General features: G+C 41.4%; 1 protein-coding gene across 1 annotated transcript; it reads right to left on the reverse strand.

Annotated features, from left to right (window-relative positions):
* Positions 1-239: 239 nt before the first annotated feature.
* LOC110520276 (solute carrier family 15 member 2) lies at positions 240-27846 on the reverse strand. Its single transcript, XM_021597463.2, has 23 exons — positions 27602-27846; positions 26433-26479; positions 26022-26109; positions 18412-18553; positions 15080-15172; positions 14869-14968; positions 12806-12896; positions 12603-12680; positions 8839-8921; positions 8563-8646; positions 8182-8271; positions 7666-7710; positions 7401-7436; positions 5368-5456; positions 4381-4462; positions 4012-4137; positions 3499-3663; positions 3296-3342; positions 2985-3092; positions 2663-2759; positions 2270-2413; positions 1763-1867; positions 240-1482 (listed from the first exon to the last, which is right to left on the reverse strand). The coding sequence occupies exons 1-23, from the start codon at positions 27615-27617 to the stop codon at positions 1252-1254; spliced, it is 2187 nt and encodes a 728-aa protein (XP_021453138.1). The 5' UTR covers positions 27618-27846; the 3' UTR covers positions 240-1251.
* Positions 27847-27940: the final 94 nt, after the last annotated feature.

Consider the following 27940-nt stretch of genomic DNA (forward strand, 5'->3'; position numbering starts at 1 on the left):
AGGTTGTCTAAGGAGTGATGGATGTAATATGTCCATTACTAGGAAGTGGTGTGATTGCTTTCTGTCGGTAGTCATGGATCTGTGATAAGGGAAGGAAATCCCACGAGCCAAAGCCATGAATGAGTAAAGATTATAAATGTGCATACCGATTCCATCAACAGTGAGCTAGTCCTGCAAAGCCATAAGAGTAGTAAGCTTTCTAGTGACACCATCAGAAATAAAAGTATAAAATATTCAACTAGAGAAATGTACACCTTTTTATTTAGCATTTCATTTTTTATTTACAGTAAAATTACAAGAAAATGTTTCTCAAGATTAGAAAATGTTATGCTGATGATTAGGAGCAGCATGTCTTCTCTAGAGTGTCTTGAGACTTTTCCCTGACTCCATAGTTGTCCCCCACGATGAAATTGGGGAGGGGACTGTGGATTTGTCTCCATCCTTCCTTTTGTTCATACGTTAGTCACACACAATATCTCAGACACCACCGGGCCAATTCTGACGAAAATTGGGTGAATGATGCGTCTTGCTGCAGAGATCTGGCTTTTACAAAATTACACTGATTGGCCAAGGCGTGGAGCTATAGTAATTAACAGAAATTTGCTAGTCACACACAATATCTCAATTAGCCCAAGCTGGTGGCGCTGCATCATTTGTGCGGGACTACATGTTTACTGTTGTCTTTGTCATCTGTACTTTGGTTTAGTCAAGTATTACTGGACTTCCGTCTACTCCAGTTTTGTCTCAAGTAGCCTGTATGAAGAGGGACCATTTTTACAATGTTCTGTTATTGTGTTGTTTTTGGATAGGTTCCCTTTCATGTATCATTAACTATAAGAGACAGTTGTGTTCCTTGTCTACTGTGAACAACATTATAAACAGGAAGCTAACGTTTGTTTAATTATGTGCAGTACTGCAAAATTCTGTAAAATGTTATAAATTCACAAAAATTACATTTATTTTGCCATAAAGTATTTCAACAATGTTGTTTTGTTCCTACTGGTCCTGGGTTTCACCTGTGGATTTTGAGGTGTCTAGGTTGGAGTGCTAACTCTGGTTAGTACATAAGATCACACAGACAGTGTGACAACAACAAACTACATACAGTAAGGCTCAGTCAAAATATACTCAAACAGCATTCACCAAATCGTAATGCTTTGCTTTGATTTACCAATGCATAAAAACATTCCACAATAGGGGCTTACAGGTCTATCGAGGGGGAAGTCGTAACACAGTACGTCAGTCACCAAGCTACATCTTAGTGCGCTTCTCTATTGGGTTCAAGTACATACTGTTGTCTGTCTGGTCCAGGTGGTATTTCTGGTTCTTTTTCAAGTTGTCTTCATCGTCGTCATTGACTGTCTTGTCTGGGAACAGCTTGTCTAGCTCGTCAGGGTCTACGTAGGTGTAGAAGTAAGCCATGATGGAGAAGATGATGCAGACTGCCACCAGGAGGCCAGCGAACAGCAGGAACTCCATCCACTGGGAATTAGAAGTTTGACTCAACGTTAAACACATTTAACACAGGCCTATGTTGTTATTTGAAGGCCATATTTATTACCCTGGTGTACTCTACTTGAGAAAGGGACCAAGACAGTAATGATGTTGTGATTGGTTGCCCTCTAGTGGACTACCACAGACATTTGGTTCTGTGTTTTTAACTGTTTTATGCAGTCTATGGGTTCAATGGTGCAATGACAAGATCTTCTAAACAGCACAGTGAAAACAAAAGCACTCTTCTACTACTGGGACTGAGACTTACCTGATCCAGACCTGCCCCCTCTGCGACGATCAGCACAATGACATTGCCAAAGGCTACAGTCAGCAGCCAGCCGGCCTGCAGCACTGACTTCATGTTAGCTGGGGCCTGTATTGAACATAGACCAAACTATTGTTTATCATTGGTGGGGAAAAGCAGGGACAGATCACACAGCTCTGGGGGATATTAACGATGATGCACACGTTCTTCACTCAAACATTATATTCTCTCCTTGTAAAGGCGGAATTCCAAATAATCAACCCATAACCTTGTAATCCCCCTATGCATTTCATGTAGATCTGAAAGGGTTCCGGTTGGTATAAGCAATATAGTTTTAGCTTCATCTTGCCCTCTGAAAGTCTAGGTAGAATTTTCATCATATTGGACACCCCAATTCTTTCAGATATTCAGAGGTACCTACAGTATGTAGGCATTTTAGGCTTATTATCAATACTCAACCAATAACCAATTACTAATCACTGCTGACCTGCGAGTAAGACAACTACTGACCTGTGAGTAGGAGAACTCGAGGCCTGTGATGGAGAACATGACTTCTCCCGCTGTGATCAGGACGTATTGTGGAATCTGCCAGGCTATGTGGACATTGTTGGCCTTCACATCCTCCATTTTCTGTAGAATGATCTCTCCAGGATCCTGGGAAAAAAAGTAAAGGAGGTTAGTACTGTATGCCAGTGCAGGCACTGAAAATGCTAACAATACCAAGGTTGTGGGTTCAATTATCGCAGGGATCACATACACTTACTAGATTAACTACCAGGTAGCTAGTACTGTGCTAGTCCAGGTATTTATAGTTATACTGGCATCAGGCTGTAGCAGGAAACACATATAGTATCTACAGTATGGTATTTTGTGGTCTCATGTAAAGCCAGTGGTCTGACTCACTCCTTTGAGAATGACAGTGTACGAGGCTCCAAAGTCAAGCAGGCCCAGGGTGATGAGGAAATTCTGTGAGCCTGATGTACACTTATCATTTGTGTACCTGTGAGAGATGGGATAGGTGAAGGATTTAGAGAAGGCAGAGGTAATATGAGATATGATCTAGTATTGTATCTATTACTGATTTGTTAATATATCAGTCAGATTTTCAATGTTAGAAAATTAGGAATATCAATTATAGGATATTCTGTCAGTGGACTGGGATGAGATACTTTAATATTTGTTAAGATGAACTGCAATGGAAAGGAAATATGCAAGTCATACTCACTCTTTTCTTTCCACACTGTTATGGGGAGATATGCCATAGTCAGCAGGTACGTAAAAATCCACAGCACCTACTGTTATGTTCACAGCCTCGCTCCGTGTGTTGATGAATCTGTTCGAGACAGTGACCATGTTAAATGCTTCAGCTCCAATACATTTCTAATGCAGGTATGCAGAGATGGGATAACATATATTCATGGATCTATAGCTGAGAGTCATGGGGAACATGTATTTTTCCATTGTACAAGATGATTCACAAGATGATGAACTCTTATTCTTTCCTCCAGTTAAATTCAGACATAGAAACATCATTACCTCAGGTACGCTTCCATTTTTTCACTTTTATGTATGTTGTCTGTTGCCTATATTATGAAACAATAAATACAAAATTAACAGAACAGATCATGAAAGTTGGAAATACAGAAATCATTTCTGTAGTAGGTTATTAAGAAGAGCTACCACATCGTTCAATAACTTTTGTAATCATTAGGGTGCTTCAGATCAGACTTCAGACTCACTAGTTGACACACAATCTCAGAACCATTGCTGTGCAGGACGAGAGTGTAGGCTTTCTGCTCTGTGAAGGTCTGGACACACTGGTAAAGGATTTCATTTTGGGTGACCGCCATAGTGATGGTCTTGTTGTGTCCCCCTAGTTGAATATGCTGATATGCTGGTGGATCCTAATGGACAGACACAGTGGCAGAGTGAATTGACAAGGTTTATGTTCAGCTATATAGCCAAAACAAAAGACACGCTGACCCCAGAAGAACACACTCCTATCTGGTAGGACTGCTTTCTGTAAGAGCTGCTGTCAACGTTTATAAATACATGATGTGTTATAAGCATAGCATTATCAACTTAAGTTAAGTTCATAGAAATATAATTACAGGAATGTACAAAGCCACACAGACCACAGCAATTTGGCCACACCCTCATGGGTACATTAATTATATGGTTAGGTTACAGTAAAACATCCTGTAATGTGCTTTACTGTTGTATTGTTTTACAAAACTGCCAATCTAGTTTACTTCATAGGATTTGATGGGTTGTGAGAAGAGGTTACTCCCAGGGATGTTCAGTTTGACGTCACTGACAGCCAGATTGTAGACCTGTAGCAGACATTGTCCCTGTGGTGCAGGCTCCACCACCGTTTTCTACCAGAGGCAAAGAGAAGATAGAGGGGACATTAGAATCAAGGTAGTCTCTTCCCACAGCTACAGCTGCTATAGGTAGGGTAAACGCCATGATTCTGTCACTATGGATTTAAAGAGGTTGTTTCAGAAGTTATTGAGAATTATGATAATCTTGCAAAAACACGATTAGGGATTGTTCTGGCCTTTGGCAAGTTATACAAACAAAATCTAAAGTGAAATTGAGCCAGAGATGTTTAGTCTTACCGTGACATTGACCTCCACCAAGGTGGCAGAACCGAAGGCCAGCGCAGCAAAGATCATACCCACAGCCATCTTCTTCAGCGGCCTGAGAAGAGATGGAAGAATCTGACAATCAAACAATCTGACACCACCCTACCCTTAGATACCTTACACTACACTACACTTATAGACTTTTAAAGATGCCCTCTAGGATCTTAAGCACAACAAATTTGTTACATATAGTACGAATTGGATAACTTTTTTTGCATGACATAACAAAGCATACGAAATGGATGTATATGATTTGATGACGTAGTTAGTACACAAAACATGGGGACCCCTTTTGGCTTGTGAGCACCACTTTCAAAACTACTGGCTGAATTTATACAAACGTTCGAGAGTGCATCTTTAACAGAGTGCTTTACGGTCAACTCACACTGGTCAACATTGTCCCTAACACAGTTGTTACCACGTACTACTACACAGTGCTAACCAGTAGTACACAGTTGCTACTACACAGTAACAACCATTTCTGTTCCCAGAAATGACTCATTTGGTCAGTTGTTTTATATCTCTGTAGGAGAAGACGTTTGCACGACATTGTTTCCACGTATCTTTCACCCATCTCTATGACATGATAAGATCACAAGGTTTGGTAGAGTAGCTACAAATGTTTTCTTTATGGCCAACAGGCAGCTGTGTAAGCCACATGATGCCTGTTCTTGCACCATTCCTTACTCCCTTAGTTTCCTCATAAAAGATGACTGTGGAACGCTGTAGTGTCCACCGTCAGCTAAAGCTCCCGCTCGTTTAGAGACGGGCTGTATCTGAAAACGTAGCCTTGCTTCCTTCCTCCTTGCTTCCCCAATTATCCTTAAAACGCATTGGAGAAGATGATCCAAGGTCCCTCCTACAATGATACTTTGATAGGAAAGGCAAGGAATTGAGGAAATAAGGACGGAAGAAGCAAGGATGAGACAGCTAGTGTTCAGACACACAAGGTCCACTCACGTGAGATTGATCCTACACAGGCCTATGAGTGGGTACACAACCATGTCAAAGATAGGCACAAACACGAGGATCAGCAGAGCGTTTAACATCTGAAAAAATAAGCAAGAACAAAACACAGGGCACACGCCTATAAATGACAATAAAAAACCCCCTAAAAATATCATAAAATCATAAAGGTTAATGCAGCATACTTATAAAAGACACCAGTAAATATTTGTGCTCAATGTTCTCAATAAAAAGATAGCATTATGGTGGTAATATCCATTATAAAAGGGTTTGGGTTCAGGAGAAAACAAGCGTGATCTTAGTCAAGGCCATGAGAGAGATAACCTATGGTTACAGTTCTAAACTCAGCAAAAAAAAGAAATGTCTTCTCACTGTCAACTGCGTATGTGTAAATATTTGTATGAATATAACAAGATTCCACAACTGAGATATAAACTGAACAAGTTCCACAGACATGTGACTAACAGAAATTGAATAATGTGTCTCTGAACAAAGGTGGGGTCAAAATCAAAAGTAACAGTCAGAATCTGGTGTGGCCACCATCTGCATTAAGTACTGCAGTGCATCTCCTCCTCATGTACTGCACCAGATTTGCCAGTTCTTGCTGTGAGATGTTACCCCACTCTTCCACCAAGGCACCTGCAAGTTCTTGGGCATTTCTGGCGGGGAATGGCCCTAACCCTCACCCTCCGATCCAATAGGTCCCAGACGTGCTCAATGGGATTGAAATCCGGGCTCTTCGCTGGCCATGGAAGAACACTGACATTCCAGTCTTGCAGGAAATCACGCACATAATGAGCAGTATGGCTGGAGGCATTGTCATGCTGGAGAGTCATGTCAGGATGAGCCTGCAGGAAGGGTACCACATGAGGGAGAAGGATGTCTTCTCTGTAACGCACAGCGTTGAGATTTCCTGCAATGACAACAAGCTCAGTCCGATGATGCTGTGACACACCGCCCCAGACCATGACAGACCCTCCACCTCCAAATCAATCCCGCTCCAGAGTACAGGTGTAACGCTCATTCCTTCGACGATAAACGTGAATCCGACCATCGCCCCTGGTGAGACAAAACGGCGACTCGTCAGTGAAGAGCACTTTTTGCCAGTCCTGTCTGGTCCAGCGACGGTGGGTTTGTGCCCATAGGCGACGTTGTTTCCGGTGATGTCTGGTGAAGACCTGCCTTACAACAGGCCTACAAGCCCCCGGTCCAGTCTCTCTCAGCCTATTGCGGAAAGTCTGAGCACTGATGGAGGAATTGTGCGTTCCTGGTGTAACTCGGGCAGTTGTTGTTGCCATCCTGTACCTGTCCCGCAGGTGTGATGCTCGGATGTACCGATCCTGTGCAGGTGTTGTTACACGTGGTCTGCCACTGCGAGGATGATCAGCTGTCCGTCCTGTCTCCCTGTAGCGCTGTCTTAGGTGTCTCACAGTAAGGACATTGCAATTTATTGCCCTGGCCACATCGATAGTCCTCATGCCTCCTTGCAGCATGCCTAAGGCACGTTCATGCAGATGAGCAGGGATCCTAGGCATTTTTCTTTTGGTGTTTTTCAGAGGCAGTAGAAAGGCCTCTTTAGTGTCCTAGGTTTTCACAACTGTAACCTTAATTGCCTACCGTCTGTAAGCTGTTAGTGTCTTAATGACTGTTCCACAGGTGCATGCTCATTAATTGTTTGTGGTTCATTGCAAGCATGGGAAACAGTGTTTAAACTCTTTACAATGAAGATCTGTGAAGTTATTTGGATTTTTACGAATTATCTTTGAAAGACAGGGTCCTGAAAAAGGGCTGTTTCTTTTTTTGCTGAGTTTAGTATAAAGATTATAAACAGTAGTAATGTATTATGTACTGTTAGGAAGTGAGTAACCTAACGGAGCAGGCGTAAAGAAACTATTGAGCGGAGACCCCATATCCATTTTTCAGGGGAAGCGGAAGTTAGGTTGAAATACTGTATCCCTGAAAACTGGAAACATCGGCTTTCTGTCGACCGCGCAGAGAGTGGGAAGAGAGTAAGGAACTGCAGGTACCTGCATTTGATCAGGCTTCAGGACAAATGTTGATCCCTGTAACATGGAGACAGATTTTACAACAAGATCTCAATTTCAGATTAGAGTCAACGATAATAAAACAATTCAGAATACTATGAAATCATAAATATTGTACAATCATCTTTTACCACAGTTGTAAAGCACATTGCTACACAAGGAAATAAACTTACGAAGACCATTCACTGCGAGACTCATACCACTGTTGTTATGTACTGTACATTGAAAGAAAGAAAAAGGAACTTACGAAGGCCATGTTCATCCGAGTGGCCTGGAGAGTCCAACGGGATCCCTACAGCATCACAAAACAAAGACGGCTGAATGTTATCATGTTATCACTGGCCCATTCATTGTATTCTATGGCACTGGATAGCTGGTTCGCCATCACCATTCACTTCAATGGCATAATCAGACCTCATTAATCCAATGTCCTTGGCTTCTAACATGCCTAATGGAAAGCCAAACGAAATGTTAGATGTGTGTTTGGAATTTGCAGTTATCCCTAATCAGATGGTAGTGTGGTGCTGTTTGTTGTTGGCCAGAGGAGAGGAGAGGAGCCTTAGGCAAGCAGAACTTGGGGTCCCAGAGGGCAAAGCTGGTTGAAATTACTGTCTTAACTCAGTCCATACTCACTGTATTGGACTGTATCCTGGGTTTCAGAATCATGAAAGGAATTGCTTAGGCCGGGGCTTTTTAACAGCGAGGGTGGTGATTACTGTTCTCGTGAGGCTGGTTAGGGTAAGGGTAAGCGTTGGGTCCTTACCTGCTGGTCAAACAGAGCCCAAAACATGGGCAGAGGGATGTAGAGCACTAGAACCCTTAGGACCATCTTAATCTCATGGATCAGACGTCTCTGTAGAGAAACACATAGGAAACCATACATTATGGGTCACTATCAGGAGAGACTTCTTTATACATACACATTTACCTTCTCCTGTAGACGTTTACCTGTATGCCAGATCACCAAAGACAAAATGCAATTTTATGAACATGTTAGGGACAATAGCGTTTTCTTATCTTTATATTATCTTATCATATCTTAATCTGAAACACAGTTAATGGGGGCAATTAAAAGCTCTATGAAGTCATTCTAGTCGTCACTGGAGTTAATCAGAAAAAGTTATTTCATTCTTGATAATCATACCGGATACTTGTCCTCTGCCCAGTCCAGCCAGTGTTTCTTCTTAGGGTCATATTTAGAGCTCTTCCAACGATTCTTGATGGCCAACTGTAGGGTGGAGGGAACAGGAGCAGTCATGGTACAATATTCAGCCCAGGGACAGAGGTTTATCTTTCTGTAATCTCAGAACCCAGAACCAAATATTGAGTGTGCTGGCCAGAAATGTTAACAGTCTGCCACGAGAGACATCTTTCTATGGAAGTATATGACTGCTGAGAGAATGAGAGATGGATGACTTACCCCCATGCACTTACACACATCCAACAAGATGTTCCCTTCCGGTGGACTCTTCTTATACATCCCACTTCCAGAGATGAACACAACTACAAAGACATGAACATATAAAGAGTGGAGTTTGAGTAGATGTTGAGTAGAAGTTGTGCTAAACTCAGCAAAAAAAGAAAAGTCCCTTTTTCAGGACCCTGTCTTCCAAAGATCATTCGTAAAAATCCAAAATAACTTCACAGATCTTCATTGTAAATGGTTTAAACACTGTTTCCCATGCTTGTTCAAAGAACCATAAACACCTGCACAGGATTGGTACATCCAAACATCACACCTGCGGGACAGGTACAGGATGGCAACAACAACTGCCCGAGTTACACCAGGAACGCACAATCCCTCCATCAGTGCTCAGACTGTCCGCAATAGGCTGAGAGAGGCTAGACTAAGGGTTTGTAGGCCTGTTGTAAGGCAGGTCCTCACCAGACATCACCGGGAACAACGTCGCCTATGGGCACAAACCCACCGTCGCTGGACCAGACAGGACTGGGTAAAAGTGCTCTTCACTGACGAGTCGCCGTTTTGTCTCACGGGGGTGAGGTTGGGTTTCACGTTTATCGTCGAAGGAATGAGCGTTACACCGAGGCCTGTACTCTGGAGCAGGATTGATTTGGAGGTGGAGGGTCCGTCATGGTCTGGGGCGGTGTGTCACAGCATCATGGGACTAAGCTTGTTGTCATTGCAGGCAATCTCAACGTTGTGTGTTACAGGGAAGACATCCTCCTACCTCATGTGGTACCCTTCCCGCAGGCTCATCCTGACATGACCCTCCAGCATTGCAATGCCACCAGCCATACTGCTCGTTATGTGCGTGATTTCCTGCAAGGCAGGAATGTCAGTGTTCTGCCATGGCCAGCGAAGAGCCTAGATCTCAATCCCATTGAGCACATCTGGAACCTGTTGGATCGGAGGGTGAGGGCTAGGGCCATCCCCCCAGAAATGCCCGGGAACTTGCAGGTGCCTTGGTGGAAGTGTGGGGTAACATCTCACAGCAAGAACTGGCAAATCTGGTGCAGTCCATGAGGAGGAGATGCACTGCAGTACTTAACTTCTCTAGGGTAGGGGGCAACATTGGGAATTTTGGATGAAAAGCGTGCCCAAATTAAACTGCCTGCTGCTCAGCCATAAAAGCTAGAATATGCATAAGTAGTAGATTTGGATAGAAAACACTCTGAAGTTTCTAAAACTGTTTGAATGATGTCTGTGAGTATAACAGAACTCATATGGCAGGCAAAAAACTGAGAAATAAATCCAACGAGGAAGTGGAAATCTGAGGTTTGTAGTTTTTCAACTCTTGGCCTATCGAATACACGGTGTCTATGGGGTCATATTGCAGTTCCCAAGGCTTCCACTAGATGTCAACAGTCTTTAGAACCTTGTTTGATGCTTCTACTGTGAAGTGGGGGCGAATGAGAGGGGAATGAGTCAGAGGTCTGCCAGAGAACCACGAGCTGGCCACGCTCGTTCACGTGAGAGTTAGCTTGCGTTCCATTGCATTTCTGAAGACAAAGGAATTCTCCGGTTGGAACATTATTGAAGATTTATGTTAAAAGCATTCTAAAGATTGATTCTATATTTCGTTTGACATGTTTCTGCGGACTGTAACATAACTTTTTGACTGATCGCGCGTCATGAATTTGGAATACTGTGCTAAATGCGCGAACAACATGGAGGTATTTGGACATAAATGATGGACATTATCGATCAAACAGACATTTATTGTGGAACTGGGATTCCTGGGAGTGCATTCTGATGAAGATCATCAAAGGTAAGTGAATATTTATAATGATATTTCTGACTTCTGTTGACTCCAACATGGCGGATATCTGTTTGGCTTGATTTGTTGTCTGAGCGCTGTACTCAGATTATTGCATGGTTTGCTTTTTCCGTAAAGTTTTTTTGAAATCTGACACAGGGGTTGCATTAAGGAGAAGAGGATCTAAAATTCCATGCACAACAGTTGTATCTTTTAGCAATGTTTATTATGAGTATTTCTGTAAATTGATGTGGCTCTCTGCAAAATCACCGGATGTTTTGGAACTACTGAACATAACACTCCAATGTAAACTCAGATTTTTGGATATAAATATGAACTTTACTGAACAAAACATACATGTATTGTGTAACATGAAGTCCTATGAGTGTCATCTGATGAAGATCATCAAAGGTTAGTGATGAATTTTATCTCTATTTCTGCTTTTTGTGACTCCTCTCTTTGGCTGGAAAAATGGCTGTGTTTTTCTGTGACTTGGCTCTGACCTAACATAATTGTTTGGTGTGCTTTTGTCGTAAAGCCTTTTTGAAACCGGACACTGTGGTTGGATTTACAACAAGTTTTTCTTTAAAATGGTGTAAAATACATGTATGTTTGAGGAATTTTAATTATGGGATTTCTGTTGTTTTGAATTTGGTGCCCTGCAGTTTCACTGGCTGTTGACGAGGTAGGACGCTAGCGTTAATACTAGTGCAGATGGTGACCACACCAGATACTGACTGTTACTTTTGATTTTGACCCCACCTTTGTTCAGGGACACATTATTCCATTTCTGTTAGTCACATGTCTGTGGAAATTGTTCAGTTTATATCTCAGTTGTTGAATCTTGTTATGTTCATACAAATATTTACACATGTTAAGTTTGCTGAAAATAAACACAGTTACAGTGAGAAGACAATTATTTTTTTGCTGAGTTTATTATACATTTGTACCTAACTGCAAACAAACTATCATCACTGTTGTCTTTCTGTCAGACCAAGGGGGAACTGAGGGGAGACGGACGTGTGGGAGTTCCCAATGAGTTCCCGAAGTGAAGTCCTTTTGGCATGTAAAAATTTGAATTTTAGGAGTTCCTAGATAAGCTTTTTCCACCCATGGTCATCCCCGAATGGTTAGAAGTAATCAAGACCCTTACTCTCTGTTATAGTACATTTCTTGACTACACACTGAAGAGTGTTGATGATGTGTGCTATCTGGGTAGATGACATTTGTTTAGGAACTAAAACAAATTAGCCAAAAGACCTACAGACTGTATTTACATATGTCAACAACATGTGTGTCCTGTTTGTATTGTTACCGTAACCCACCTACCGCTACATCAATAATATGTTTTAACGGACAAGATCAGCAATTAGCCAATACCAGCCATCTGTGTGTGTGTGTGTGTGTGTGTTTGTGTGTGTGTGTGTGTGTGTGTGTGTGTGTGTGTGTGTGTGTGCGCATGTGTGTGTGTGTGTGTGCGTGAATGTGAGTGTGAGTGTGCGTGTGCCTATGCATGTTTATGTGTGTCTAACACAGTTCCGTGTTGTTTTGACTGGCAAGGCTCCATGTTTACCAGGCCCTACACACACATCGATGTTCCTGCCATTAGGGTCTTTCTGCTGACTGCCTCAGAATCCCATTCTTCTTTAGGGTTCACTGCCTCTGCCAGGCTAAAGCATGCTCTATCAAAACAAACTCTGTTTTCCGACTCGGGGGCCACAGCCCCCCACTGTGACCCATAATGGTAGCTTGGCTATGTGAAAAGTAGCTCATGTATACACGTCTGCTGCACAGCCAGGCCTGTGCTGAATGCATTCAATACATACTTTACCCAGCAGGCAAGGTTGTAATCTGGTAAAGTAATAACATCCTTTCTACCAGGTTTACTAACTGGGTATATTTTAGTCTCAAGTAGAAATTCAGACTGGCTTCATAAGAAGAGGTGTGAAGAAGAGAATACACTCACCTAGAGCAATGACCATCAAAATCGCTGGTACTCCGAAGGCAAGAGCATAGCAGTCACCACCAAAACACTGCACATCTCCTGCAAGTATAAGAACACACATACAGTACAGTTATGCTGTGCTATCTATGCAGCAGCCATATGCAATTTCAGAAGCCAAAGCCCTCAATATTAAGGTTAGGATTAAGGTTAATGTTTACACGAACCTCGCAACATTGGTGTGATGAGTGTCGATAAGACACTCCCACCATTGATGGACATGTAGAAAATGGAGAAGAATTTCCTCCTTTCATTTGTCTGAGGTGAGAGGGGAGAAAACCAATGATGGTGAACACTGTTTAATATCAGACAATCAATTTAGATTAGTTATTTTACAGCTCAATAAAGTTGTTTTCTTCCATTCATGGCTGAATTTCTATCATATTTCTACTTCAATAGCCCTTCAACAAAACACATTTTAGTAATCACAGATGTTTGATTGAACCATCCCTCACATATTGCAGTGACAGTATGAAAGCAGGGGTTGGAACTGAAAATAGTTTCTAATTATTTTGTTCTGAACAGAAGTATTATTATTTTTTCTTCGTTCCACTGTTCTGAACCGGTTCGGGCCCCAAAAAAGTACAGATATACACTACTGTTCAAAAGTTTGGGGACACTTAGAAATGTCCTTGTTTTTTGAAAGAAAATCACATTTTGTCCATTAAAATAACATCAAATTGATCAGAAATGCAGTGTAGACATTGTTAATGTTGCAAATTACTATTGTAGCTGGAAATGGCTGATTTTTAATGGAATATCTACAAAGGCGTACAGAGGCCCATTATCAGCAACCATTACTCCTGTGTTCCAATGGCACGTTGTGTTAGCTAATCCAAGTTGATCATTTTAAAAGGCTAATTGATCATTAGAAACGCTTTTGCAATTATGTTAGTATAGCTGAAAACTTTTGTGCTTATTAAAGAAGCAATAAAAATGGCCTTCTTTAGACTAGTTGAGTATCTGGAGCATCAGCATTTGTGGGTTCGATTACAGGCTCAAAATGGCCAGAAACAAAGAACTTTCTTCTGAAACTTGTCAGTCTATTCTTGTTCTGAGAAATGAAGGCTATTCCATGCCAGAAATTGCCAAGAAACTGAAGATCTCGTACAACGCTGTGTACTACTCCCTTCACAGAACAGCGCAAATTGGCTCTAACCAGAATAGAAAGAAGAGTGGGAGGCTCCGGTGCACAACTGAGCAAGAGGACAAGTACATTAGAGTGTCTAGTTTGAGAAAGAGATGCCTCACAAGTCCTCAACTGACAGCTTCATTAAATAGTACCCGCAAAACACCAGTCTCAATGTCAACAGTGAAGAGGCGACTCCAGGATGCTGGCCTTCTAGGCATGTTTTTTTACATTTAGCTTGACATTAAATTGCTTCACCAATCAGTGCGGATAGAACAGCTTGCTTTGGAGCGGGTAAGCGATTTAATCTGTATAGGAAAGTCATTAAGAGCTAATTGTATTTTGCCGTAACAGCATAGTTTCAATCATAGTGAAAGAAAAACAGTCAGTCACAGTGAAGTGCGTGAGATGCTACTGAAATTTTGCCAGCGGCTTCTATGGAGGAACGTCTTTGATCTTCAGCATTGGTTTAACGTTGAACCAGAGCAAACATTAGCTCTGGTCCACAAGCTAACAAGCTAACAAGCTTCAGAGGGGAGGGGCAGCCTACACATAAATGCATACCCACTGGCAAAGATTTCCAGCTAGCAGCAATACAATTAAAATCCCATTTTACCTTTTGTAGTTAATAAATCCACTGTGAAATGTGATAACTATAGTATCCTTAACTAGCATTGAAAAAGCTAATCCATTCTTTTAGACAACTCTTCCTCATTTATGGATCATGCTTGTAATGTTGTCAGTAGGCTACAAAGTAACCTATGCTTCAGAGGGGAGGGGCACCCTACAGATAACGCATATCCACTGGCAAAGATTTCCAGCTGGCAGGAAGACACTGGAATAAGTTTCAAAGAGAGCTTTGCATAGGCTCTTTGTTGTAATTTTTGTGGGACTGGAAAAAAATGCCCGGAATGTAAAATTACATTATTTACTGTTTCCCATGCCTTTAAAATAAAGTTTCTGTTTCGGAACAGTATAGGTCGCTTTCGTTTCCGGTTTGGGTTCTGTTCCTCAAATAATTTTGTTATTTTCCGTTTTTTTGGTTCTGTTCCCTGAAAAGTTCCAACCCTTGTATAAATGTTGGATATAATAGTCTCTTACATGCTCTTCATCAAACTGGTCGCCTCCGAACGCTGCTACACAGGGTTTGATACCTCCTGTACCAAAGGCTATGAGGATCAGACCCACCATAGACAGTACTCTAGAACACACACACATACACACACAGAGCACAGCGTTAGATGTCAGATTGGTCAACGCATTTACAGGGCAACATTTCTAGCTCTTAACCAATCAGTGATCAACTACTCACATGTGTATGGTTGAGTCCCCCACACTCGGTATGGCCCCAACAGACTTGACGATGTGACCGAGCACATAGACAACAGAGAGGTAGATAATGGTCCTGTGGAAGACATGACACACAGTAATTACTTTCACAATTAGCTTAGAATAGAAAATAATAGAATAGAATAGAATAGAATACTTGAAACCACAATAGATCAAACAGAGTATATTTCCCTTTAAGGGATGAAAAGACTCTGAAATTTCCATCCCTAACTATAACATTTTCCGACAACATAGAACTGTAAAAGGGGGTTGAGTTGTAATCTACTGCAGAGATAGCCCAAAGAGTTGTATCTTACTATCCCGGTCTGTGCACAAACAACTGGAGCTTCTACTTTTAAAAATCCACCTTTCCAGAAACAAGTCTCTCACTGTTGCCGCTTGCTATAGACCACCTTCTGCCCCCAGCTGTGCCCTGGACAGCATATGTCAATTGATTGCCCCCCATCTATCTTCAGAGCTCGTGCTGTTAGGTGACCTAATCTGGGACATGTTAACACCCCAGACATCCTACAATCTAAGCGTGATGCCCTCAATCTCACATAAATCTCAACCCCAAATCTGTAAATACGGGCACCCTCATTGATATCTTCCTAACCAACCTGCCCTCCAAATACACCTCTGCTGTCTTCAACCAGGATCTCAGCGATCAGTGCCTCATTGCCTGCATCCGTAATGGGACTGCGGTCAAACGACCACCCCTCATCACTGTCAAACGCTCCCTAAAACACTTCATCGAGCAGACCTTTTTAATCGACCTGTCCCGGGTATCCTGGAAGGATATTTATCTCATTCCGTCAGTAGAGGATGCCTGGTTATTATTTAAAAGTGCTTTCCTCACCATCTTAAATAAGTATGCCCCGTTCAAAAAATTTAGAACCAGGAACAGATATAGCCCTTGGTTCACTCCAGACCTGACTGCCCTTGACCAGCACAAAAACATCCTGTGGCGTACTGCATTAGCATCGAATAGCCCACGCGATATGCAACTTTTCAGGGAAGTTAGGAACCAATATATACAGGCAGTTAGGAAAGCAAAGGCTAGCTTTTTCAAACAGAAATTTACATCCTGCACAAACTTCAAAAAGTTCTGGGACACTGTAAAGTCCATGGAGAATAAAAGCACCTCCTCCCAGCTGCCCACTGCACTGAGGCTAGGAAACACTGTCACCACCGATAAATCCACGATAATTGAGAATTTCAATTTCAAGCATTTTTATACGGCTGGCCATGCTTTCCACCTGGCTACCCCTACCCTGGTCAATAGTCCTGCATCCCCCACAGCAACTTGCCCAAGCCTCCCCCCATTTCTCCTTCACCCAAATCCAGATAGTTGATGATCTGAAAGAGCTGCAAAATCTGGACCCCTACAAATCAGCCGGGCTAGACAATCTGGACCCTCTCTTTCTAAAATGATCTGCCGAAATTGTTGCAAGCCCTATTACTAGCCTGTTCAAACTCTCTTTCGTATCGTCTGAGATACCAAAAGATTGTTAAGCTACCGCGGTCATCCCCTTCTACAAAAGGGAGAGACACTCTAGACCCAAACTGCTACAGACCTATATCTATCCTACCCTGCCTCTCTAAGGTCTTTGAAAGCCATGTTAACAAACAGATCACCGACCACTTCGAATCGCACCGTAACTTCTCCGCTATGCAATCTGGTTTCCGAGATGGTCATGGGTGCACCTCAGCCACGCTCAAGGTCCTAAATGATATCATAACCGCCATCGATAAAGGACAATACTGTACAGCTGTATTCATCGACTGGCCAAGGCTTTCGACTCTGTCAATCACCACATACTTATCGGCAGACTCAACAGCCTTGGTCTCTCAAATGACTGCCTCGCCTGGTTCACCAACTACTTCTCAAACAGAGTTCAGTGTGTCAAATCGGAGGGCATGTTGTCCGGACCTCTGGCAGTCTCTATGGGGGTGCCACAGGGTTCAATTCTCGGGCAGACTATTTTCTCTGTATACATCAATGATGTCGCTCTTGCTGCTGGTGATTATCTGATCCACCTATACGCAGATGGCACCATTCTGTATACTTCTGGCCCTTCTTTGGACACTGTGTTAACTAACCTCCAGACGAGCTTCAAGGCCATACAACTCTCTTTCCGTGGCCTCCAACTGCTCTTAAATGCAAGTAAAACTAAATGCTTCAACCGATCTTCAACCGATCACTGCCCGCACCTGCCCGCCCGTCCAGCATCACTATTCTGGACGGTTCTGACTTAGAATATGTGGACAACTACAAATACCTAGGTGTCTGGTTAGACTGTAAACTCTCCTTCCAGACTCACATTAAGCATCTCCAATCCAAAATTAAATCTATAATCAGCTTCCTATTTCAAACAAAGCATGCTTCACTCATGATGCCAAACATGCCCTCGTAAAACAGACTATCCTGCCGATCCTTGACTTCGGCGATGTCATTTACAAAATAGCGTCCAACACTCTACTCAGCAAATTGGATGCAGTCTATCACAGTGCCATCCGTTTTGTCACCAAAGCCCCATATACTACCCACCATTGCGACCTGTATGCTCTCGTTGGCTGGCCCTCGTTTCATATTCGTCACCAAACCCACTGGCTCCAGGTCATCTATAAGTCTTTGTTAGGTAAAGCCCCGCCTTATCTCAGCTCACTGGTCACCATAGCAGCACCCACCCATAGCACGCGCTCCAGCATGTATATTTCACTGGTCACCCCCAAAGCCAATTCCTACTTTGGCCTCCTTTCCTTCCAGTTCTCTGCTACCAATGACTGGAACAAAATGCAAAAATCACTGAAGCTGGAGACTCATATCTCCCTCACTAACTTTAAGCACCAGCTGTCAGAGCAGCTCACAGATCACTGCACCTGTACATAGCCCATCTGTAAATAGCCCATCCAATTACCTCATCCCAATATTGTTATTTATTTTTTGCTCCTTTGCACCCCAGTATCTCTACTTGCACATTCATCTTCTGCACATCTATCGCTCCAGTGTTTAATTGCTAAATTGTAATCATTTCGCCACTATGGCCTATTTATTGCCTTACCTCAATTATCTTACATAATTTGCACACACTGTATATAGACTTTTTCTATTGTATTATTGACTGTATGTTTGTTTATTCCATGTGTAACTCTGTGTTGTTGTTGGTGTCGCGCTGCTTTGCTTTATCTTGGCCAGGTCGCAGTTGTAAATGAGAACTTGTTCTCAACTAGCCTACCTGGTTAAATAAAGGTGAAATAAAAAATAAAAACATCTATATATATTTTTGAAAGTGGCTTCTACATCGAACTCACTTGAACTTGCCCAGCCAAGAGTCAGCGATGAGGGCCCCCAGCACAGGGGTGAAGTAGCAGAGGCTGGAGAAGGCATGGTACACTGCTGTGGAAAGGTTCGGGTCCCAATGCAGGTAGTTGATGAAGTACAGTGTCAGCACCGCTACAAAGAAACACAGTGAGCACCAGGTTAGGGATCTGGGTTTTGCAATATAATAATGTGGCTAAACAGTCTTCTGTTCTTATTTTCAATTAACGTACAATACTACAATGTATTTTTTTTATATGTGAGACTACGTAAACTATTTGCTACTGAAAATAAGGATGAGATTGTGTAAACTCTTTACTACTGAAAATAAGGAAACACACTTAAAACCTTTTAAACTTTAAGTCCCCTATTTAGGAGACTTTCGTTATAATGTAATTGTTTTATCAAGTCATATCAAGGTTATTGGCTTATTAATCAACTTCTGTTACAGTGGGTTTTCATCAACAACGAATTTGACTGCTTCAATTAATTTAGCCTCAAATTACTCTGGGGTATCCGGTCATATATCCACAGCCATTGGAGACTTGGGAGTACCACCTTATCGCGCATTCACTGATTGGACTGTCTGTCAATTTGTGTTGGAACGGTACATCACCGGTACATCACAGGCAGATAAGCTGCATATAGCTGCAAACTGAGAGTCTACTGGAACGTTAGAAAGTAGTTCCATCGTTCTATGACAAACACACATCAATTTATATAGAATTACATTTTAAAAATTGAACAGTTTGAAGATGTGAAACAAAACCACTTTGTTCATCAAAGAGGGACAAACTTAAAAATAGATGAAAGATGAGATTGTGATGAATCAGTAGAGTTGCTGGGGGAGAGAGACTACAACGAATGAGAGCAGTCCACTAGGACTGAGCAGTCCACCAGTCGTTAGATTTTCCCTGACCACTAGTTACACTTGAAGTCAGAAGTTTACATACACTTAGGTTGGAGTCATTAAAACTCGTTTTTCAAACAGTCCACAAATTTCCTGTTAACAAACTATAGTTTTGGCAAGTCGATTAGGACATCTACTTTGTGCATGACACCAGTAATTTTTCCAACAATTGTTTACAGAATGATTATTTCACTTATAATTTACTGTATCACAATTCCAGTGGGTCAGAAGTTTACATACACTAAGTTGACTGTGCTTATAAAACAGCTTGGAAAAATCCAGAAAATTATGTCATGGCTGTAGAAGCTTCTGATAGGCTAATTGACGTCATTTGAATCAATTGGAGGTCTACCTGTGGACGTATTTCAAGGCCTACCTTCAAACTCAGTACCTCTTTTCTTGACATCATGGGGAAACCAAAAGAAATCAGCCAAGACCTAGAGACCTCCACAATCAGCCAAGAAATGGCAGACCTCCACAAGTCTGGTTCATCCTTGGGAGCAATTTCAAAATGCCTGAAGGTACCACGTTCATCTGTACAAACAATAGTACGCAACTATAAACACCATGGGACCATGCAGCCATCATACCGCTCAGGAAGGAGACGTGTTCTGTCTCCTAGAGATAAACTTACTTTGGTGTGAAAAGTGCAAATTAATCCCAGAACAACAGCAAAGGACGTTGTGAAGATGCTGGAGGAAACAGGTACAAAAGTATCTATATCCACAGTAAAAAATAGTCCTATATCGACATAACCTGAAACGCCGCACAGCAAGGAAGAAGCTTGCAAGCCAAAGAACATCATTCCAACAATGAAGCACAGGGGTGGCAGGATTATGTTGTGGGGGTGCATTGGTGCAGGAGGGACTGGTGCACTTCACAAAATTGATGGCATCATGGGGTAGGAAAATTACGTGGATATATTGAAGCAACATCTCAAGACATCAGTCAGGAAGTTAAAGCTTGGTTGCAAATTCAATTCTTCAATTCAATTCTTGGACCGACTCTCTTCTCTGTATACATCAATGAGGTCGCTCTTGCTGCTGGTGAGTCTCTGATTCACCTCTACGCAGACGACACCATTCTGTATACTTCCGGCCCTTCTTTGGACACTGTGTTAACAACCCTCCAGGCAAGCTTCAATGCCATACAACTCTCCTTCCGTGGCCTCCAATTGCTCTTAAATACAAGTAAAACTAAATGCATGCTCTTCAACCGATCGCTACCTGCACCTACCCGCCTGTCCAACATCACTACTCTGGACGGCTCTGACTTAGAATACGTGGACAACTACAAATACTTAGGTGTCTGGTTAGACTGTAAACTCTCCTTCCAGACCCATATCAAACATCTCCAATCCAAAGTTAAATCTAGAATTGGCTTCCTATTTCGCAACAAAGCATCCTTCACTCATGCTGCCAAACATACCCTTGTAAAACTGACCATCCTACCAATCCTCGACTTTGGCGATGTCATTTACAAAATAGCCTCCAATACCCTACTCAACAAATTGGATGCAGTCTATCACAGTGCAATCCGTTTTGTCACCAAAGCCCCATATACTACCCACCATTGTGACCTGTACGCTCTCGTTGGCTGGCCCTCGCTTCATACTCGTCGCCAATCCCACTGGCTCCATGTCATCTACAAGACCCTGCTAGGTAAAGTCCCCCCTTATCTCAGCTCGCTGGTCACCATAGCATCTCCCACCTGTAGCACACGCTCCAGCAGGTATATCTCTCTAGTCACCCCCAAAACCAATTATTTCTTTGGCCGCCTCTCTTTCCAGTTCTCTGCTGCCAATGACTGGAACGAACTACAAAAATCTCTGAAACTGGAAACACTTATCTCCCTCACTAGCTTTAAGCACCAACTGTCAGAGCAGCTCACAGATTACTGCACCTGTACATAGCCCACCTATAATTTAGCCCAAACAACTACCTCTTTCCCAACTGTATTTAATGTATTTATTTATTTTGCTCCTTTGCACCCCATTATTTGTATTTCTACTTTGCACATTCTTCCATTGCAAAACTACCATTCCAGTGTTTTATTTGCTATATTGTATTTACCTTGCCACCATGGCCTTTTCTGCCTTTACCTCCCTTCTCACCTCATTTGCTCACATTGTATATAGACTTGTTTATACTGTATTATTGACTGTATGTTTGTTTTACTCCATGTGTAACTCTGTGTCGTTGTATCTGTCGAACTGCTTTGCTTTATCTTGGCCAGGTCGCAATTGTAAATGAGAACTTGTTCTCAACTTGCCCACCTGGTTAAATAAAGGTAAAATAAATAAAAAAAATAAAGAAAATGCGTCTTCCAAATGGACATTGACCCCAAGCATACTTCTAATGTTGTGGCAAAATGGCTTAAGCACAACAAAGTCTAGGTATTAGAGTGGCCATCACAAAGCCCTGACCTCATTCCTATAGAAAATGTGTGGGCAGACCTGAAAAAGCGTGTGCGAGCAAGGAGGCCTACAAACCTGACTCAGTTACACCCGCTTTGTCAGGAGGAAGGGGCCAAAATTCACCCAACTTATTGTGGGAAGCTTGTGGAAGGCAACCTGAAACGTTTGACCCAAGTTAAACAATTTAAAGGCAATGCTACCAAATACTAATTGAGTGTATGTAAACTTCTGACCCACTGGGAATGTGATGAAAGAAATAAAAGCTCAAATAAATCATTCTCTCTACTATTATTCTGACATTTCACATTCTTAAAATAAAATGGTGATCCTAACTGACCTAAAACAGGGAATCTTTACTAGGATTAAATGTCAGGAATTGTGAAAAACTGAGTTTAAATGTATTTGGCGAAGGTGTATGTAAACTTCTGACTTCAACTGTATATAAAACATTATTAGGCAGCACAAATCTTATAGCATGTCAATTGTAAATGTTCATAGCATGACATTTGAAAATGAAATCTATGATGTGACTTTCTAACAGTGTAAGGCATTACAACCTACTGTTCATGGCACTCTCATGAAGATATGTTTTTTATGCCCATCCACTTAACATTGACGTTCAACGGGTGGCACCCTTTTCCCTATATAGTGCACTACTTATTAAAACACTACATAATCAATAGGGTGTCATTTGGGATGCATTTATCTCTTTTTTCTTTAAGTGTGTTTCACAGGAAAGGATGTAAGTCAGGCAGTCAGACAGAAAGACAGAGAGACAGACAGACAGACAGGGGGTCTAGATCAAGTGAAATGAAGTTCAGGTCTGAGGCCAAAATGGATACATAGTGTGGACCCTCTGTCAAAATGGCCTCATTGACTTATTGTATTTGACATGGGCGTTTGCTGCTTCTCATGACCAGGGCCATGCACAGACATACTCAAAATAACCTGTGACACATGTCAGATCCAACTTAAAATGTGGATGTCTGCCCGGCACCATTCCTGCCACCCACAGCCAGTGGCCACTGCATGCAAGTCAAACGAGTGTGCTCTTGGGGCAGAGGAGGCGATTCAAGAGCTTATGAAAGTATCTAGCTTGATGTGCAAATCGTTACATTTAAAATGAAAAGAGACTCAAAATTTAAAAAAAGTACGTTATAACATTTTTTTAAATCCATGGAGCTACAAGAGCACTTTCATAGGAGGGCAAAAGGGCAGGTGCTCAGGCACTGGTTGAGCCCCAGTGGAAGCCACTGATTGGCTGAATACTGGACTTTTCTTTAAGAAGATATATCATGTGATCTGTGCATTTGAACAACAGCATACATACACCGACTTCAACCGAATGATCGGTGCTGCACATGCTGCCAATGTTTTGAACAGATTAGATTATACTATTTAGAATGAGCAGCTAGCTCACGTCACAAACTAATAAGTGCACCAGGAAGAACACAACAAGCATTACTTAACTGGGGATATCTAGCTAATATAATGTCACAAAGCATGATGCACTAGCCAGGTAACTTTCATTCTGAAATAACTTCATATTTCTGAGTTAGTCAGATATTAGTTTAGAAAGACTTGAAATTGGCATGGGAGCTAACTAGCTAGCAAGTTACTAGCAGCTATAGCTAGCTAGCTAGCTGCTTATCAAAGTTAGATAACTAGTTAATTTGAACAAAAAATCTACCAAACTATTTCTCAATGTTTCTCAAAATGACTGTAGCTGGCTAATTCATTTGATTACGCTTTGTGAAACACACAGTTGTATACTGTTTTAGTCCACACAACACGTTGCCCTGTCACTTACAGTAGAACCTGATGAACAACATGGTGGGAAAAAATAAAATTGGTCATGCTTTTTGTGTTACAAGATCCACTATGGGAAAGTTCTAGCTAGCGTATCCCTGTCCTTCGACACTTGTTGGATGTAGTTGTCCGGTTTATCAGGTCCCAGGCTACCATGACTGTTCTGATTATTTATTTACATGTTAATTACAATTAGTTTTTTGCTTTAGGGCCATCTGTACCTGATAGAGCAGATCTAGCCTCACATGCGGAAGTAAGCAGTCTGATGCAAGAGAATCATTGGTAGGGAGACTAGAGCAGAACAAGATGTTGTGACTGAACAGACGCACATTTGAGGGCCCCAGAATGGTCCATTTACTTTTTGCTGTTATAATTTATGCTCCTGAGATTTAATTGGGTCAGTTCGCCCTCATAAGCAAATAGGTGGAAAACAATCCATGTTCGCATGCGCCCACGGAGGTAGAGCTGCTGCTGCTGGCAGTTACTGAGGGGCAGAGTAGTAACTGAACAGCTTGTTTTGAACAATATATTTTTGAAACATGAAAAAGTACACATTTACCACACTTTTATGATGATTTAAAACATAATCCATGAATTATATATTTTATTTACACTGAACAAAAATATAAGTGCAACATATAAAGTGTTGGTCTTATGTTTCATGAGCTGAAATAAGATCATAAAAATGTTTCATACGCACAAAAATATAATTTCTCTCAATTTACATCCCTGTTAGTGAGCATTCCTCATTTGCCAAGATAATCCATCAGCCTGACAGGTGTGGCATATCAAGAAGCTGGCCTACATACTCACCAGAAATGTCACCCATTGAGCATGTTTGGATGCTCTGGATCGACATGAATGATAGTGTGTTCCAGTTCCCACCAATATACAGAAACTTCGCACAGACATTGAAGAGGAGTGGGACAACATTCCATAGGCCACAATCAACAGCCTAATCAGCTCTATGCGAAGGAGATGTGTCACGCTGCATGAGGCAAATGGTGGTCACACCAGATACTGACTTGTTTTCTGATCCACGCCTTACCTTTTTTTAATGTATCTGTGACTAACAGATGCATATCTGTATTCCCAGTTAAGTGAAATCCATAGATTAGACCTAATTTATTTATTTCAATTGACTGATTTACTTATATGAACTTTTATGTAACTCAGTAACATTTTTGAAATTGTTGCATGTTACATTTATATTTTTGTTCAGTATAATTAAATATATATATATTTTGCCCCTAATGCCCTAATGGGAGGGCCACCGCTGTTGAACCCTATCTGTGTGTAACCAACTTCACATAGCCACCCAGAAGAAAGGCACATGGACACCCACACTTCAGGTTGACTCGGTTTTTATCTGCAGTAAAAGTTATTAAACAGTGATGACAGGGCGGTCACAGCCACACGTTCACTGCTCTCAGAATATCTCTGACTCATACACAAAGTGATCGTATAGTATGCGTTGTGTTTAAAAAATACAGAAAAGCATACAAGCAGTAAAAGATATCAACCAGTGATGACAGGCTTTGACATGACGGTCACAGCCACACGTTCACTGGTTAGGTAGGACACAATATATACTTTAGATAAGAGCAACAGTAGTGATACATACTCTCAATCTGATGTGATATGAATCCATAAATATAGAGCACAAGTACAACCCTTTTTACATAAACCTTTTAAGGTAGTAAGAAAATAAACATTCACTTAATATTTCAATAAACCACCTGCTAGCAAATCACCTGCAAGCAATAGTGCAGTGACCAACGCTGCTAGTTAACTCGTCATTAACATGGCTAGCTAAGCCAGCAAAAACTTGGTTAATTTGCCGAAATATGTCTTAAATACATTAACGGCTAAATAAATATATTCATAGTCACATTCGTTTTTGACATCAGGATACTATTGTGTTATACAGTTTTAAACCGTTTTATATACAGAGGAAGGAGACACAAAAACGCTCTCAGAATACCTCTCTCACACTGAAGAGTAGGCAGACCAACATCCCAAATAGGGGAGAAGCACTCAAAACCCACCAGTTGTCTTTCATAGAAAATAATACAAAAATGGTAACTCCAAAGACCTCTCGTATTGCCAACCTTACTAAAATGGCAGCAAATATTATTATGAATTCAGCAACACATAATGAAAGGAAACTTGATTTATATCACCCCTTTTCCTGAAGTGAATGGTTTCACCTACTACTCCGAACTGCAGCGGTCTTTGATATCTACATTCCACGCGAAGTTGATGGAAACACTACATTTTCACTTTGTCACATGTGCACTTGCCTGTTCATGTCGCTTGTTTGTGTCTTAGGTGAACTATTTTTCAAGCCATTGTAGGAGAACCATTCTTAGTAATGTTCTTAGTTAGGTTCTTACTTAGGAGAACAATTGTATTATATTCTTAGGTTCTTAGTTAGGAGAAACATTCTTAATTATAGGTTACTATACCTTTCATTCCATAGTAGGAGAAGCGTTCACAGAACTCATTCACCACTATAAAGGAGATGCTGACAGGGTAGTTGGTCCCACATAGTTTCTGAGCAGAAAGGAGAGAGAGAGACAGAGAGAGGGGAGAAGGGAGAGAGAAAGAGAGAGAGGGAGAGAAAAAATAGAGAGGGTACATAAAGACTGTATGCACAGTTCACCGGAGTATCCAATATCCATTCTAACTACAATCAGTTAAACAATACAATTATGACATTATCCATTCATGGTACAAAGAAATGACAAGTACTACTAAGGTCTGAAGAAGAAGAAATTATTGTTGAAATGTTGCTCAACTAAGAAACCCAGAAAACAAAGACAGGCCTATGGATATAGTGCAATGAAACATGAAAGTAGAGAAATATCAAAAATTACCGGTGATTTGCTTGTCTTTCCATTTTCATGAATTTTTAACTCATGTTCTGTAAGGAAATCACAAAATAATTTAACATTGGAGGTATTGTATTTACAAGATGCATGTACATGACATGACGTACTGTATCTACATTTCAATTAACTGTCCAGTATTTCCAGATTTCTATGAAATAAGGCCTATAATTAATTACAATATGAGTGAAATCGTTTTCCTTCCACTTTTTTAAATGAAGTATGATAAAAAAGCAGCTTTTCTGTGTTGGAATGGTGTGGGTGTACCCCAACAACAGAATGGTGTGGGTGTACCCCAACAACAGAATGGTGTGGGTGTAGCCCAACAACAGAATGGTGTGGGTGTACCCCAACAACAGAATGGTGTGGGTGTAGCCCAACAACAGAATGGTGTGGGTGTATACTGGTCCATAAAAATATGAATTCAAGTAGACCGCTGATTGGCCAGCTCATCCTCATCAGGAAATAGTAAGCATTTTTAAATGCCTGTTTGAGATATAGGTTTGAGGTGGGGGGTTTTAAGTGTTTTTTTTCTACAATGTAGGCTTTGGCCACAAGTACCAGTATAGGATAGGACAACATTATGAGTATGAGTTAACAGAATATGAACTTTTAAAAGTGAGATTTTCACTGGACAGTTACTTTAAGCATAATATCTCATAAATGCAGGCCTTCTGACAAATACTAGTCAATAAGGTGCATAATTTCTGGGAATAGCCATACTGACTATTAATAATAAAATAATAATTAACGCCAGACTACTCATTATTATTACGCTCTATGGCCTATGAGAAGAGAGTGGTTTATGGTAATAATAGGTCAAATTAATACAAACGATCCGATGATGCGCCTGTTGGCTCAGTTCCATTGCAAATAGACAGATGTGATGGAAAACAAATTCCGAAGTTTTGCAGTGAAAACCAACCACTAAATGCAAAATGACAAATTCCACATATTTCAGCATTTCTATAAATCGAGCACATGTTACACATTTGCCTACATCCATCCATCTTGTCAAGCATTGGCATGCATAACGACAGTCATTCACCATTTGTCACTCTACAAAAAACTGAAAACTATTCATAACAAAGTTTGCGTGTAAAACTCTTTCCTTCAAAAATGCATGACCATGGATCCAATAAAAAGACACACATTACCCTTTCGTTTCTCCATTTCCTCTGTTTTTTTCTGGAGTGTTTTTGGCACACTAGCGTCGCATCGGTCGGTGGACCTCTTGACGTGCGTCCAAGTCCGTTCCTCTCTTGTCTGTGACTGAGCGCCCTGCGCAGCATTGGAAAACGCAGCTCTCTTATAACATATGTTCAACCCGTTAGTTAATATTCGACTCCAGATCCATGAATTTGTGACTTCAAGGGCTGTTCAGTACAGATCTGCTACTGTCAGTAGAATAGCATATCTTACTTTACTTTCATATAGCCCAGCATAGTCTGGACTGTGTGGGAACCTGCCTGTGAACCAGATTCTGGATGCACAAT

Source organism: Oncorhynchus mykiss, chromosome 3 (genome assembly GCF_013265735.2).
Source record: "Oncorhynchus mykiss isolate Arlee chromosome 3, USDA_OmykA_1.1, whole genome shotgun sequence".
In the NCBI taxonomy this organism is placed as follows: Eukaryota; Metazoa; Chordata; class Actinopteri; order Salmoniformes; family Salmonidae; genus Oncorhynchus; species Oncorhynchus mykiss.

Excerpts from the sequence above, each read along its gene's own strand:
- LOC110520276 (XM_021597463.2), bottom strand. Across the intron at positions 18,554-26,021 it reads CTCCTACTATGGAATGAAAG|CGGTGCTGACACTGTACTTC; the intron begins GTATAGTAACCT and ends GTTTCTTTGTAG. Across the intron at positions 4,463-5,367 it reads CTGTGTAGGATCAATCTCAC|GCCGCTGAAGAAGATGGCTG; the intron begins GTGAGTGGACCT and ends ATCTCTTCTCAG.